The 17174-nt window shown below is 45.1% G+C and overlaps 1 protein-coding gene across 2 annotated transcripts in view; it reads left to right on the top strand.

Annotated features, from left to right (window-relative positions):
• LOC115118009 (cadherin-like and PC-esterase domain-containing protein 1) overlaps positions 1–17174 on the top strand; it is a 79083-nt gene that overhangs the window by 59712 nt on the left and 2197 nt on the right. For both annotated transcript variants that reach the window (XM_029646539.2, XM_029646540.2), the window contains 6 exons: positions 10763–10880; positions 11601–11737; positions 14832–15052; positions 15592–15693; positions 15821–15908; positions 16394–16540. In XM_029646539.2, coding sequence (XP_029502399.2) covers positions 10763–10880; positions 11601–11737; positions 14832–15052; positions 15592–15693; positions 15821–15908; positions 16394–16540 — 813 coding nt within the window. The remainder of the gene's footprint in view (positions 1–10762; positions 10881–11600; positions 11738–14831; positions 15053–15591; positions 15694–15820; positions 15909–16393; positions 16541–17174) is intronic.

The following is a 17174-nucleotide window of genomic DNA, read 5'->3' as shown; positions in this document are numbered from 1 at the left end:
TCTCACGTCAACCCTCTTTCTCTCTGTCTTTATTCCTGTCTCTCCACCTCGAGTTCTATGTCTCTTTGTTCCTCTCTTCATCTCTCTGTGTCCTTCATCTGCACGCTCCTAACCACAACAAAGATTGCAATGGGCTGCCCATAAGAACTGGACCACCTAACATTCCATTGGCCAGATCTGAGTCCCTGAAAACCAGTACAATACCAGATGATGTTTAATACCTGACACAAACAAACCCTTGTTGAACCTCTGGGTTGGAATGACTCAGTCCTGGACTCTTGGTTTCCTAGGTTCTCCAGTTTTGGTCCTCAGAGCTCGATCAACAGCGCTCGCATGGCTCCCTTTCACCTAGTACGGGCCAGTGCTTGCAGCTAACGCTCATGTTAACTTTAGCTACTCATGCTCTGATGATCTTTACACAGTCATAGGGACTGGTCCTCTCAGCCTGTGGTTTCCCAAGGTCACTCTGTTGCCAGGTTACATCATGGTTGTTGTTGTGGATGTGGAGGAAGGACTGTATGGTTAAAATGTACTTGTTAGAATTTACTTTAAATGACCACACAATCATTATTAGAAGATGTATTCATTTATGTGATTGGTAGTAAAGTCTCCTGATGGCCATATGGTGGCTCTGATGGTTCAGATTTCCTGTATGAGCAGAGAGCTTTCAGGCTGAGAGTTTGGAATTGATATAGATTAATAACCTAGTTGAGGAAGTCATTGTTTTCCCATAGAAACAGAAGGCATGGAATTTGAAAGTTTGGAATTGAAACAGTTTTTTATCCCCCTTGAAATTTCCTGAATTTAAATCCGCAATATTCTTGCGCAATTGTGATTGTACTTCTAGGAATCTGTGTACATATCTTACACTGGCTGTGCTGAGAGGCTGGGAAAAGTCGTTATGAGTTGCAAGTGATTGAACATTTGGCAGTGTGGATATCGCTGTGTGGTAGACCATTCCAGATTGGCTGACCATTGCTTCCTCTGGGATCTGGCTGGGTTTCTTTCCCCTTTTTACTTGGCACTCTGTCTCATGTACTTCATAGTGCCATCAAAGGACATCCTACCAATAGGTCTTCATGTGTTTAGAATGATTTTGTTGTATACGCTTGTTCATACATTCCAGTGTGATGCATTGTACAGGTTTTACGTGAGAGGAGAACTCTGTGTGTGTGTGTGTGCGCGTGCTTGCACGTGCGTGCGCATTTGGGTTAGCAGGTCACTGATTGATAAGGATGTGTGTGTGGTAATAAATATGTGTGTGTGTGTATCATGTTCCGGCGGCTCCTCTGTGGTTCTTGGTAGACGTCTGAGCGTTAGAGCTGTCATTTCCTCTGTGTGTAATAAGGGCTCCGGGCAGCCGAGCGGAAATGGAGGAAAACTCGCCTCCCTGTGGACCTGGCATCCTTTCACTCCCTCTCTCTACATTTTCCTCCTCTGTCTCCGCTGCTAAAGCCACTTTCTACCACTCTAAATTCCAAGCATCTGCCTCTAACCCTAGGAAGCTCTTTGCCACCTTCTCCTCCCTCCTGAATCCTCCTCCCCCCCCTCCTCCCTCTCTGCAGATGACTTCGTCAACCATTTTGAAAAGAAGGTCGACGACATCCGATCCTCGTTTGCTAAGTCAAACGACACCGCTGGTTCTGCTCACACTGCCCTACCCTGTGCTCTGACCTCTTTCTCCCCTCTCTCTCCAGATGACATCTCGCGTCTTGTGACGGCCGGCCGCCCAACAACCTGCCCGCTTGACCCTATCCCCTCTCTTCTCCAGACCATTTCCGGTGACCTTCTCCCTGACCTCACCTCGCTCATCAACTCATCCCTGACCGCTGGCTACGTCCCTCCCATCTTCAAGAGAGCGAGAGTTGCACCCCTTCTGAAAAAACCTACACTCGATCCCTCCGATGTCAACAACTACAGACCAGTATCCCTTCTTTCTTTTCTCTCCAAAACTCTTGAACGTGCCGTCCTTGGCCAGCTCTCCCGCTATCTCTCTCAGAATGACCTTCTTGATCCAAATCAGTCAGGTTTCAAGACTAGTCATTCAACTGAGACTGCTCTTCTCTGTATCACGGAGGCACTCCGCACTGCTAAAGCTAACTCTCTCTCCTCTGCTCTCATCCTTCTAGACCTATCGGCTGCCTTCGATACTGTGAACCATCAGATCCTCCTCTCCACCCTCTCCGAGTTGGGCATCTCCGGCGCGGCCCATGCTTGGATTGCGTCCTACCTGACAGGACGCTCCTACCAGGTGGCGTGGCGAGAATCTGTCTCCTCACCACGCGCTCTCACCACTGGTGTCCTCCAGGGCTCTGTTCTAGGCCCTCTCCTATTCTCGCTATACACCAAGTCACTTGGCTCTGTCATAACCTCACATGGTCTCTCCTATCATTGCTATGCAGACGACACACAATTAATCTTCTCCTTTCCCCCCTCTGATGACCAGGTGGCGAATCGCATGTCTGGCAGACATATCAGTGTGGATGACGGATCACCACCTCAAGCTGAACCTCGGCAAGACGGAGCTGCTCTTCCTCCCGGGGAAGGACTGCCCGTTCCATGATCTCGCCATCACGGTTGACAACTCCATCGTGTCCTCCTCCCAGAGCGCTAAGAACCTTGGCGTGATCCTGGACAACACCCTGTCGTTCTCAACTAACATCAAGGCGGTGGCCCGTTCCTGTAGGTTCATGCTCTACAACATCCGCAGAGTACGACCCTGCCTCACACAGGAAGCGGCGCAGGTCCTAATCCAGGCACTTGTCATCTCCCGTCTGGATTACTGCAACTCGCTGTTGGCTGGGCTCCCTGCCTGTGCCATTAAACCCCTACAACTCATCCAGAACGCCGCAGCCCGTCTGGTGTTCAACCTTCCCAAGTTCTCTCACGTCACCCCGCTCCTCCGCTCTCTCCACTGGCTTCCAGTTGAAGCTCGCATCCGCTACAAGACCATGGTGCTTGCCTACGGAGCTGTGAGGGGAACGGCACCTCAGTACCTCCAGGCTCTGATCAGGCCCTACACCCAAACAAGGGCACTGCGTTCATCCACCTCTGGCCTGCTCGCCTCCCTACCACTGAGGAAGTACAGTTCCCGCTCAGCCCAGTCAAAACTGTTCGCTGCTCTGGCCCCCAATGGTGGAACAAACTCCCTCACGACGCCAGGACAGCGGAGTCAATCACCACCTTCCGGAGACACCTGAAACCCCACCTCTTTCAGGAATACCTAGGATAGGATAAAGTAATCCTTCTCACCCCCTTAAAAGACTTAGATGCACTATTGTAAAGTGGCTGTTCCACTGGATGTCATAAGGTGAAAGCACCAATTTGTAAGTCGCTCTGGATAAGAGCGTCTGCTAAATGACTTAAATGTAAATGTAAAATGTAAATGGATCTCTTATCTGATGGCTAACCACATCCATTCTGAAAGACTGTTATACTGCAGAGTGTGTGTCTGTTGTCTGTGTGTGTGTGTGTGTGTGTGTGTGTGTGCATTTTTATATGCTCGACTTTGATGTTTAGAGTCTGGATTTTTCTCTGGCATGTCCCACAGCAATTTTCCCTGTCATTACAATCACATGATTTGGTACATCGACATGAGTTTTATGACATGGAAATGTGAAGAGCACATTTAGACTCACAGGTGTTTGGCTTGCTTGTATGACATCAAATCATTATTTATTATAATCCTCAACGTCTTTCAAAATACAATGAGTCCTCTTATCTTACAGCATTTCCCTCACTCAGACAACAAAATATTTGAAAAAGTTGCCCAATTAGCAGGAGGGACAGGTGCAACGTCTTATCACACGAGGTGCTCAAGTTCAGAATGGCTGTCAGTCAAAACCCATACAGAGCTGTGAAGGACTGAGCCTGAGGTCTGACGTCATGTACAGCCACAATGTTCCAATTTAGGTGCTTCTCAGTGCCCAAATCTGCCATTTTCAACCTGTATATGGGTATGAGTATAAAGGGCTACAGATGGAATCCGCATTAGGGGGAACCAGGGTCACTGGCCACCTCACCACCAATTAGGGGGAACCAGGGTCACTGGCCACCTCACCACCCATTAGGGGGAACCAAGGTCACTGGCTGCCTCACCACCCATTAGGGGGAACCGGGGCCACTGGCCACCTCACCACCCATTAGGGGGAACCAGGGTCACTGGCCGCCTCACCACCCATTAGGGGGAAACAGGGTCACTGCTGGTTGTTTGCAGTAACTTCTTTTGGATTCCAGCTTTAAGATGGCTGTTCAAGCTGTCACAACATAGGTTATAAATGAACTGTTACCTCGGATGTCCCTCTCATTATTATAAATACTGTATTTTATTTTATTATTATTTCTTTTTTTACCCCCTTTTCTCCCCAATTTCGTGGTATCCAATTGTTAGTAGTTACTATCTTGTCTCATCGCTACAACTCCCATATGGGCTCGGGAGAGACGGTCGAAAGCCATGCGTCCTCCGAAACACAACCCAACCAAGCCGCACTGCTTCTTAACACAGTGCGCATCCAACCCGGAAGCCAGCCGCACCAATGTGTCGGAGGAAACACCGTGCACCTGGCGACCTGGTTAGCATGCACTGCGCCCTGCCCGCCACAGGAGTGCGCGATGAGACAAGGATATCCCTACTGGCCAAGCCCTCCCTAACCCGGACGACACTAGACCAATTGTGCGTCGCCCCACGGACCTCCCGGTCGCGGCCGGCTGCGACAGAGCCTGGGCGCAAACCCAGAGTCTCTGGTGGCACAGCTAGTACTGCGATGCAGTGCCCTAGACCAAATAAACACTGTATTTAATTAACTCTGAAGATCCTTACTGGTCAATCAAACGTAAAGCCTAAGAGTTATTTTGCTCAAGTTCTCTTGCTAAAAAGGGGGTGGTATTTTGATGACGATATTTACAACACTTTTTACTGGTTTGACATTTTTGAATGTTCAGTTATTTTATTTCCACTGTGTTATTTGGGAATCAGCAGCTCTCCTGTAACCATGAAATTGACTTTCTGAGGACAGGAATCCAGCGCTTCACAGTAGAACTGCCCTGAAGGAACTCTAGAACTCTGTTGCCTTGTAGTCAGAACTTACAGTGTATTTCAGCAGTCTTTCTAGGGATTGGCCTGTCGTCTCAACAGCAGCCAACAACCCCTGGGAGACCCAGCATGAAGACTGAGGTGAAAGAAATCTCCAATAGCTTTATTGTTTTATACAGTTGTATTGTTTTATTCAGGCAGGATTAGACCGAGCCTATCTTCAGAGGAGTGATTTTTGGAGTGGGTGTTTGTACACTCCTATGCCTGGGTGTGTTTCCCTTGTGCTACTACTTGATACCCTTTTGAGACATAGAATTCCCCAAATATTTATTATACCCCCAAATATGTATTATTTAGTGTGTTATTCCTTTTTCCCCCAATTAACTTTTTGTTCCGATCTCAACCCCTACTTGAGGTGAACGGAGGCTCCTGGTCTCCCTACTAAGCTGGCTTCTCTAATGAGTAGGGTCCGTTTGGTCCTGGAGGATTGGAGTCTGATTGGTAGATTGACCAGGCTTTGTGTCTGCTCCAACAAAAGCAGGTAGTTGTGTCTTAACAAGGCCTCTTGGCACAGAGACAAGCAGCTATGATCTAATGGAGATCACGGTCGGATTAGCTGTGTGTGTGTGTGTGTGTGTGTGTGTGTGTCGGGGATTAGCACTCCCTTTTTCAAGGTTGGTTAGCATAGCTCTTTGATCAATGCAGATTACGGTAGTGTTGAACTCAGAACCTTATAACCAAGTCACCCCACACGCACACGCACACACACACATACACACACACACGCACGCACATACACTACATTCTCCTCTGAAGTACTGCTCTCTAGTCCCTAGGTGGCCTCAAACCATCTCTTGGTTTTCAGCAATTTATTAACCAAATGTGTTGTTAGGAGAGTCTTATTGGGGAGCCTGGCTGAGAATTGATGGTCTATGAATCAGAGGTTTTCACTGAGGGCTGATGTCAGAGGGATGCTATTATTGCTCCCTGTTCTATAATTCATTTTAAGGAGGGGGAAGAGAACTTGACAGATAAAACGCTGGTATATGTGCGCACCTGCCACTGTAAAAGAAGAGGGAGGTTGAGAGAAAGAGAGGGAAAAGATGGAGAAAGGGCAGAGAGAAAAATAGAGATGATCTTGGCCTGCGATTTGTAAGCTCTAAGAGCTCTCTAAATGACTCTCTCTCTCTCATATACATATACTCTCTCTCTCTCTCTCTATATATATATATATATACATATATATATATATATATATATATACTGTATATACACATCTTTTTTACGTGGCAGCGAGACTCTCCGGTCCGTTTTAAGAAGAGGGATGGAGGGAAGGATGAAAGGCAGCTGCAGTTCGTTTCCTCCATAACGGCAGTTGAGCCGTGGCCCCAGGCGGCTCCCTCAGACCCCAGGGCCTCTGTGTTTGTGGCGTGTACACTGTGCACAGGTACGAACAAGAAAATCCCTGTTAAGTTGTCTTGTGGCACTTTGTTGAGAGCTGCGCCGGAGCCGTGGGGAATGTGGTGTGGACGTGTGAACTGAAGACCCTCAGAGGGAGGGAGGGGGAGGTTGGGTGTGTGTGTGGGTGGGTGTGTATGTGAGGTTCAGTTCCTTCATGGCCCGCTTGGTGTGTGTGTGGAGAGCATCTATGTTTGTGTGTGTGAGGTTCAGTCGCGCCGCAAGCCCGATGGTAAGGGGAGGTGCCTGGCGGTTTCTCTGTACTCAGTACTAGACGGTCGGTCGGCTCCCACGGGGCCCCTGGGATACGTAGCTTCCCAGCCGCTGTCATTCATCTGGTTAGGTTTGTCTGACCTCTGACCGCTCACCTCCAACCATTTGACCCCCCACCACCACCAACCTCAAAGAGTGGGACACGGCACCCACCGCCAAGCTCCTGATACCGAAGAGAAGAGACAAAGAAGGGAGAGAGGGAGATGGAGGGAAATTAGATGAGTAAAGAAGTGAAAGATTGTGAGAATAGAGAGGGCCCAAAAGAGAGATGGAAACACGGTGGGCGAGGGAATGGCAGAAAGGTCATTACCATTACCTGGTAAAATAAGGGTTAAATCAAATCATAATTGAGACATAGGTAATGGTCAGTGACCACAGTAACTGCCTCCCATGACTCAAACGGAGAGGGGAAAGCATGATCAGTACACAACTACAGCTATGAAAGCCTTTGAAAATGGACATTTCCATCACCTATATGGTTGTAGAAACGCTCAGATGAGTTGAATTGCTAAATAAATTCATATGGTCATAAATCTACCCCAACCTGCCATTTGCATTACTGTGTTTCATCGTGACAACAACTTGAACAATAGCACTGAATGGATACTAGAAAAATAGCACTGAATGAATACTAGAACAATAGCACTGAATGGATACTACACCAATAGCACTGAATGGATACTAGAACAATAGCACTGTGGATACTAGAACAATAGCACTGAGTGGATACTACACCAATAGCACTGAATGGATACTAGAACAATAGCACTGAATGGATACTAGAACAATAGCACTGAATGGATACTAGAACAATAGCACTGAATGGATACTACACCAATAGCACTGAATGGATACTAGAACAATAGCACTGAATGGATACCACACCAATAGCACTGAATGGATACTAGAACAATAGCACTGAGTGGATACTATACCAATAGTACTGAATGGATACTAGAACAATAGCACTGAATGGATACTAGAACAATAGCACTGAATGGATACTAGAACAATAGCACTGAATGGATACTAGAACAATAGCACTGCATGGATACTACACCAATAGCACTGAATGGATACTAGAACAATAGCACTGAATGGATACTACACCAATAGCACTGAATGGATACTAGAACAATAGCACTGAATGGATACTACACCAATAGCACTGAATGGATACTAGAACAATAGCACTGAATGGATACTAGAACAATAGCACTGTGGATACTAGAACAATAGCACTGAGTGGATACTAGAACAATAGCACTGAATGGATACTACACCAATATCACTGAATGGATACTAGAACAATAGCACTGAATGGATACTACACCAATAGCACTGAATGGATACTAGAACAATAGCACTGAGTGGATACTACACCAATAGCACTGAATGGATACTAGAACAATAGCACTGAATGGATACTAGAACAATAGCACTGAATGGATACTACACCAATAGCACTGAATGGATACTAGAACAATAGCACTGAATGGATACTAGAACAATAGCACTGAATGGATACCACACCAATAGCACTGAATGGATACTAGAACAATAGCACTGAATGGATACTACACCAATAGCACTGAATGGATACTAGAACAATAGCACTGAATGGATACCACACCAATAGCACTGAATGGATACTAGAACAATAGCACTGAGTGGATACTAGAACAATAGCACTGAATGGATACTAGAACAAAAGCACTGAATGGATACTACACCAATAGCACTGAATGGATACTAGAACAATAGCACTGAATGGATACTACACCAATAGCACTGAATGGATACTAGAACAATAGCACTGAATGGATACTACACCAATAGCACTGAATGGATACTAGAACAATAGCACTGAATGGATACTACACCAATAGCACTGAATGGATACTAGAACAATAGCACTGAATGGATACCACACCAATAGCACTGAATGGATACTAGAACAATAGCACTGAGTGGATACTACACCAATAGCACTGAATGGATACTAGAACAATAGCACTGAATGGATACTAGAACAATAGCACTGAATGGATACTAGAACAATAGCACTGAATGGATACTACACCAATAGCACTGAATGGATACTAGAACAATAGCACTGAATGGATACTACACCAATAGCACTGAATGGATACTAGAACAATAGCACTGAATGGATACCACACCAATAGCACTGAATGGATACTAGAACAATAGCACTGAGTGGATACTACACCAATAGCACTGAATGGATACTAGAACAATAGCACTGAATGGATACTAGAACAATAGCACTGAATGGATACTAGAACAATAGCACTGAATGGATACTAGAACAATAGCACTGAATGGATACTACACCAATAGCACTGAATGGATACTAGAACAATAGCACTGAATGGATACTACACCAATAGCACTGAATGGATACCAGAACAATAGCACTGAATGGATACTACACCAATAGCACTGAATGGATACTACACCAATAGCACTGAATGGATACTAGAACAATAGCACTGAATGGATACTACACCAATAGCACTGAATGGATACTACAACAATAGCACTGAATGGATACTACACCAATAGCACTGAATGGATACTAGAACAATAGCACTGAGTGGATACTACACCAATAGCACTGAATGGATACTAGAACAATAGCACTGAGTGGATACTACACCAATAGCACTGAATGGATACTACACCAATAGCACTGAATGGATATTAGAACAATAGCACTGAGTGGATACTAGAACAATAGCACTGAATGGATACTAGAACAATAGCACTGAATGGATACTAGAACAATAGCACTGAATGGATACTACACCAATAGCACTGAATGGAGGCTAGAACAATAGCACTGAGTGGATACTAGAACAATAGCACTGAATGGATACTAGAACAATAGCACTGAGTGGATACTACACCAATAGCACTGAATGGATACTAGAACAATAGCACTGAATGGATACTACACCAATAGCACTGAATGGATACTAGAACAATAGCACTGAATGGATACTACACCAATAGCACTGAATGGATACTAGAACAATAGCACTGAGTGGATACTACACCAATAGCACTGAATGGATACTAGAACAATAGCACTGAGTGGATACTACACCAATAGCACTGAATGGATACTACACCAATAGCACTGAATGGATACTAGAACAATAGCACTGAGTGGATACTAGAACAATAGCACTGAATGGATACTAGAACAATAGCACTGAATGGATACTAGAACAATAGCACTGAATGGATACTACACCAATAGCACTGAATGGATACTACACCAATAGCACTGAATGGATACTACACCAATAGCACTGAGTGGATACTAGAACAATAGCACTGAGTGGATACTACACCAATAGCACTGAATGGAGGCTAGAACAATAGCACTGAGTGGATACTAGAACAATAGCACTGAGTGGATACTAGAACAATAGCACTGAGTGGATACTACACCAATAGCACTGAATGGATACTAGAACAATAGCACTGAGTGGATACTACACCAATAGCACTGAATGGATACTAGAACAATAGCACTGAGTGGATACTACACCAATAGCACTGAATGGAGGCTAGAACAATAGCACTGAATGGATACTACACCAATAGCACTGAATGGAGGCTAGAACAATAGCACTGAGTGGATACTACACCAATAGTACTGAATGGATACTAGAACAATAGCACTGAATGGATACTATCCCAATAGCACTGAATGGAGGCTAGAACAATAGCACTGAGTGGATACTAGAACAATAGCACTGAGTGGATACTAGAACAATAGCACAGAATGGGTACTAGAACAATAGCACTGAATGGATACTGCACCAATAGCACTGAATAGATACTTGAACAATACTACTGAATACTAGTTTTCAACATGAACTCAACATGATAAAGTTCCCTCAGCCTCCCAGTATGATGGACCATCCCTCAAAATCTAATATATTTCTCCCTGTGTCTACGCAGGACTGTGGCCTGGTGGTGCAACCAGATCAGCCCTGTGGTTTGGAGTCCCTTCCTGGGCCACTCTCTCCAGGCGAGCCCCATTCCCCAAAGCGGCCCTGCACCTCCGGGGATGTATCAGGTCTGTTTCCTCCCTAAAGATATCACTTCACATTGTTTTCATAGATAACATTTCATACATAGCTGAAAGGCTTTATGAATTACTGTCAAAAAAAAAATCGCTCCTCAGAAATGTTCTACTTAGAAATAATTCTCATCGCTTTGAAATGTATTGCACACGTGCCCAGATGTCCATATGAAATCTTGCTCTGTGTGTATCTGTACAAGGCCGATTTAAGTGGCCAACACACTCTGCCCTTTGATTTAAGTGCAAAGGGTCAGAGGTTAAACTCAGCTATTAAAACCCAATATCCTACCCTGCAGGGCAGATAATAAATGTCAGCAGGGAGAGCAATGTAAAGTGTGTGGAGAATTATAACTTGCACAATGTGAAGTGTGTGTGGAGAATTATAACTTGCACAATGTGAAGTGTGTGTGGAGAATTATAACTTGCACAATGTGAAGTGTGTGTGGAGAATTATAACTTGCACAATGTGAATTGTGTGTGGAGAATTATAACTTGCACAATGTGAAGTGTGTGTGGAGAATTATAACTTGCACAATGTGAAGCTTTGCGGGTGAGAAATCTGTCTATGTTTTGTTCACGGAAGTATCTATATTTATTAATAAAAGTGTTTTTTGGAGCAGGAACAATTTACCACTTTATTCACTTCTGGTTGTCTGATTGCCTGTCCTTCTTCTCTCTCCATTTCTTTCCCTCCCTCTGTTTTTCTCTCCCCAGGTCGTTGGGTGGTTCCTTGTCTCAGCTGTGCCGACAACCGGACCTGTGACTGGAGAGAGGTTGCCTGGCAACCCGAGGGCTGTTACCACCCCTTGCTGGACCTCCCCCAGCTGCAGGACTGCATGATGTATAGGAAGGTAAGCCCTAATGCAGGGGAAGGCAACTAAATTCATCAGTGGGGTGATTTTTGTCGAAGTGGATGGTCGTGGGGCCGGAACATAATTATAATTATTTTTATTCTGCACATTAACCACAGCTAAGTCCAAAAATAGATTTTATACGAAAATAACAATCATGTCATACCTTGTTTACACTGAGACACAATCACATACTCAACATGCACAAAAGTACAACACTCCATGGCCTAAGTCTAAGATCACCATGCGCAACGTCAAGCGTCGACTGGAGTGGTGTAAAGCTCGCCGCCATTCGACTCTGGAGCAGTGAAAACTTGTTCTCGCTACAGCGTACGATGACATTTTAGACCATTCTGTGATTCCAACATTGTGGCAACAGTTTGGAGAAGGCCCTTTCCTGTTTCAGCATAACAATACCCCCATGCACAAAACTAGGTTCATACAGAATGGTTTGTCCGAATCAGTGTCAAAGAACTTGACTGGCCTGCACAGAACCCTGACCTTAACCCCATCGAACACCTTTGGAATGAATTGGAACGCCGACTGCGAGCCAGGCGTAATCGCCAAACATCAGTGTCCAACCTCACTAATGCTCTCAAGGCTGAGTGGAAGCGAGTTCCCGCAGCAATGTTCCAACATCTAGTGGAAAACCTTCCCAGAAGAGTGGAGGCTGTTATAGCAGCAAAGGGGGACCAAGTCCATATTAATACCCATGATTTTGGAATGAGATGTTTTGACAAGCAGTGTATGTCCAAAGTCCATGACCTGAGTTCAGGCACTGCTCTCATGTTCCTAGCTAGCTCTCTGCTCAGGTTACTGTCCCACAATCTACTAACAGTACAGATTAGAAATGAGCTTGTTCCGCAAAAGCGGGGGGTAGTTGGAGTAGGTTAGCAGTGGGCCCTAACTGGGTGCTAACTAGCCGCTAACAAGGCCTTCCAGCTGAGTCATAAAAGACGACACATGGATCCAGACAGACAGCAGCGCTGACAGATTCAGTGAGAGTGCTAATATTTTCCACATGCATAAGACGTGCGCACGTGCACACACACACACACACAGACACACTATTTCTATGTGTGTGAGAGATATTGCACAGGGGATAACAGAATGATATGGAAGCCAGCTGTATTGGTCAGGCACTTCAGCGTATGCTTGGTCAGCACTGGGTGTGAGAAAGGTGTGGGCCGATGTGTGTTAAGACTACGCTAACCAGCATGCATCTGGTCTAAAGATGGAGCAGAGATGATCATGTAAGGATAACAAGACAGGCAGTGTCTAGCACGTTTCCCTCGTGAGTTCATTTGAGGGCTGAGCCATCCCTCAAACATCTCTGTTTTCTTTTTCTCTCTCCCTCTCTCCGTCTCATTGAAGCCAGGTGGTGAGGGTAGATGAGGTAGGCTATGGTATGATGCCTCTGAGGTGAGAGAGTGGGGCTTATGTGACGCTGTATGAATAGGTCTGTAAACCCAGCAGGGGTTGGCAGAGCTGAGAAGCAGTATAATGTATAAACTAAAGTCTTAGCCTTTGGCTCATATACTCCAGCAATGCTAATGGGAGGGCATGTAGTTCGCTGCACTGGTGTCACAGTACGGAGCGGCCCTCAGGGACGTAAAGCCGTTAAATCAACCCAGGAAATATATCAGGTATAATAGGTATACACCTTAGAGGAGTGGTATTCAAAGTTTTTCAGAGGAGACCCCATTTTGTTCGCCAGAATTTCTGGGGGACCCCATTTTTTCTCATTAATTTATTTGCAATCCCACCCCAAATCTAATGACACAACCTTAAAATCAGTCAATTTAGATTTTTACATCAACAAATAACCTTCAATTCATTGCATGTTCATATTTTATCAAAATGGAAAGAAACCAAAACAAGCTTTCACAAAGATGATATGTTGGCCACCTCTCACTCTAAACTATAATCCATCTGTTTTGGCTCTGTTCTGTGTTTGAAACATTTACGCAATAAAATTGTATCTTTCAAATTATCTATCTCAAAAATGTTTGTGTATTGCCCCATACAATAATCTGTATTTTTAATTTTTGTTCCTAAAAAAAAAAACATTTTGGCCCACTGCAGTTTGCGACCCCTACTTTGAATACCAATGCCTTAGAGCCACAGTAGGCATTTACAGTCCTAGGGCTTTCCTATAGGCTTAGTCAAATCTCTCTAGGGAATGTGGATAGTGGTTTATAGCTGTCTCTGGTGAATGTGGCTAGTGGTTTGTGAAAGAGTTGCCAGTTACTTCCAGGTCAGAGGTCAGTGTGAACGTGTGATTCAAGTTGGACTTTAGCCACTTTAGCTCACATTGCAGCTAATTCTAATAAAGCCTCTCAACTTCCTGTCCTCACATACCCTACCCAGTCTACCCCTTACTTTAATATGGATCTGTATCAATAGTGATGCATGAGGTACGAGTTACGTCAGTTTGCTCCAGATGTCGTGTTTGTTACGTTTCTCTGGACTTCCCCATTTTCTCATCAACAGATTTGAACAATCAGAAGCTTTTCACAAAGATGAGATGTTTTCCACCTCTCACTCTGAACTACAGTCCATCTGTTTTGGCTCTGTTCTGTGTTTGAAAAGGCTCTTTCACACACTCTGATTGGCTTAACTGGAAACTGGACTTGGACACTGTCATATCACTTTTGATTTGTCATATTGTGTTCTGTGGATTTGTCGTAATAGAAGCATCCCACTGGGCACAGATGTCAATTCAACATTGAAATGACGTGGAAACAGCGCTGATTCAACGAGTGTGTGTCTAGTGGGATTTGCCTTTCATGTGTTCACATTTTGGCAATGTTGCAGTTATAAAGGTCAGCCGTTATATTATTTAAGTACATGCCAGTCAACTACAGTGAAATCATTTTGAAGTGCAAAATTCAATGAAAACTGGGCCATATTCATTAGGCAGCAAACCAAAGAAATGGGCTGAAACGAACATCTCCAATAAGAAATTTCAATTTTCGTTCTCTGCTCCAAAACAATTTGGTGCGTTTTTATACGGTGTGCTCTAATGAATACAACCCAGGTGTTCTCGATCCTTTCAAGTCAAAACCATTATTCCATTATTCTTGTCACTCAGGTAATGTTCATAGGTGACTCCACTAACCGGGGGATGATGTACTTCCTGATGGAGCGGGTCAACTCTAGTCTGGAGGACTGGGGCAAGGCCCACGACAGCCTGATCTATCGCAATGTCAATCAGGGACACACACACGTCTCCTACTCCTACTACCCCCAGTTCTGGCTGGAGCAGAGCCACAGACCCACCTTCCAGAGGGCCCTGGAACAGCTCATACTGAGGTGAAGGAGAGGGGGAGTCTGGGTGGGTCGATGGGTGAGGGTTGGCGTTAGCGCCCCTGCTGCACTACAGTATGTCCTGTAATCACTGCAGTCTACTCATCAGCTGTTAGATTGGCATCAAGAAGCCATATCTATGCAGAAGCCATTTTGGCTCTTAGCTCCCATAGACACTTGAAGCCCTGTCCCCCCATATGGAGAGGAAGCCTTAATCAGTTGCTGTGATCAAAGGGCCGGGGGCTGCGTTTAAGAGTCATGTGTTAGGAGTCGTGTCACAGTGTAATTTAACACAGCAGGTCTCCCATCCACGACTCTCTCTTGCCCCTAAAATCACTACATTCCAGGTTTTGTGTGTGTGTGTGTGTGTGTGTGTGTGTGTGTGTGTGTGTGTGTGTGTGTGTGTGTGTGTGTGTGTGTGTGTGTGTGTGTGTGTGTGTGTGAGAAAGCAGAAGCACGTTGTCAGCATGTGTGCCTATGCCTGTTCAATAGATATAGTCCTACTGCCGAGCTGATGTCTTTTTGACCTTTGATCCCCCCCGAAGATCACGACCCCTGGAGAACTCCCGTCAGACTGTGCTGGTGGCAGGAGGTGTCCAGTGGCTCAACACCAACCACCTGAGGATCATGAGAGAAGTGCTGGGGAGGTAAGCCCACTGTTGCATACACTCTGTGGCAAACGCCCTTCCTGACGCCGTTCAGGAATTAGCAACTGCTCAATTAAATCTATTCACTGGCCAAGAATAGACCTCATTACCCACCTCTCTCCTCCAGGGAAGGGCTACAGGATATCATGGTGGTGGTGAAGTCTCTGGGCATGGGCTTCCATCTCCCTGTGGACGGCATCCGCTCTCTCTCACTGGTAGGTCCATCCTCCTCTTTGTGTGCATTCAGTTTCACTCTTGGTGTCTCCTCCTCAACTCTTTTCTCTGTTTGACTGCTCTGGTTCTCTCTCTGAATCTCTCTCTTTCTCACTCTCTCTCGTTCTTCCTCTCTCTCTTTCCCCCTCAGCTTCTCTCTTCACTCAAATTATTTTTCCACGCTGTTAATTTTACTGCTTATCTGTTAAATTTTTTAAAAGGCACTGCTTAGTCACCTGGTGGATAGCCCTTTGCCCGTGCTGTGTGTATTTATCTAAAACATTATTGGCTAATAGTCCATGGCTTCCAACATGCTGACTGGTCCAACATCAGCAGTTGCACCTGTTCAACAGCAATTACAACTCATTCAATTCAAAGTTAAGTTATACTTCAGATGTGTTGCAATAGGGGCCTCAGAGAACTGTACAAAAATGTTATGGCTACGATATGCGATTACTTCTTTGCTGTCTTACTTTAACTTGCCCAGAGAGGAGTACAGGAGCTATACAGAGAGAACAGCAACATCATCACCGCCGCAAAGCACCATGGGTATGAGGTCATAGACACATTCAGCGTCACCATGGGCCGCTACAAAGAGTTCCTGCAGGGACAGTGCGCCTGCCATTTTCATGAGGTAACGCCCCCCCCCCCTCAACCCGCCTTCACCCTTGTCTAAAAAACGACAGTAACCCTAAGTTCTCGCCCCACCCTGATTGAAACAGTGTGTATCACCTTGAACGTCCTAATTCAGCATGTTCATTTTGTTTATCATAGTTTATATTAATTCTCAGTATTTGCTTATCTACCAGTCAGTTATTCAAATCACAGCACAATGTTATCAACACTATAACACAGGTATCGTATGTCTCTCTCTGGATACAGTAATTGATACCAATTATAACTAATGGTTTGTCTAAACCTCAGTGGCCAGGGAGCACAGCTAGATCCACAGCAAACTCTTTCCCCGAGGACTCCCTCTCCCTCTCCGACTGTAATATCTGAAATAACTTCATTATGTATACTTGCTATTTATGTTCGCGCACACGCCGATTTTCCAGGAGGGAATCTTTGGGCTTAAATAATCCGGGGCTTTGGCCCTATGGAGGATCCAAATAGCGAACAGCCATTTTCTGGGCCCAGAGGAAATCGGTTCTTATGTCCTCTTGATTGAACAATCCCCATCCATGTCAGGGAGCTTTCTAGAAGGAAATCCTGCTGTAACACACATACACACACACTCCCCTTCTCCCCCCTCTCCACCTGCCTGT

The sequence above is a fragment of the Oncorhynchus nerka genome, linkage group LG23, assembly GCF_034236695.1.
Source record: "Oncorhynchus nerka isolate Pitt River linkage group LG23, Oner_Uvic_2.0, whole genome shotgun sequence".
Classification (NCBI taxonomy): domain Eukaryota; kingdom Metazoa; phylum Chordata; class Actinopteri; order Salmoniformes; family Salmonidae; genus Oncorhynchus; species Oncorhynchus nerka.
The sequence above is the reverse complement of the archived record's forward strand: the minus strand, read 5'-3'. Positions and strand labels throughout refer to the sequence as shown.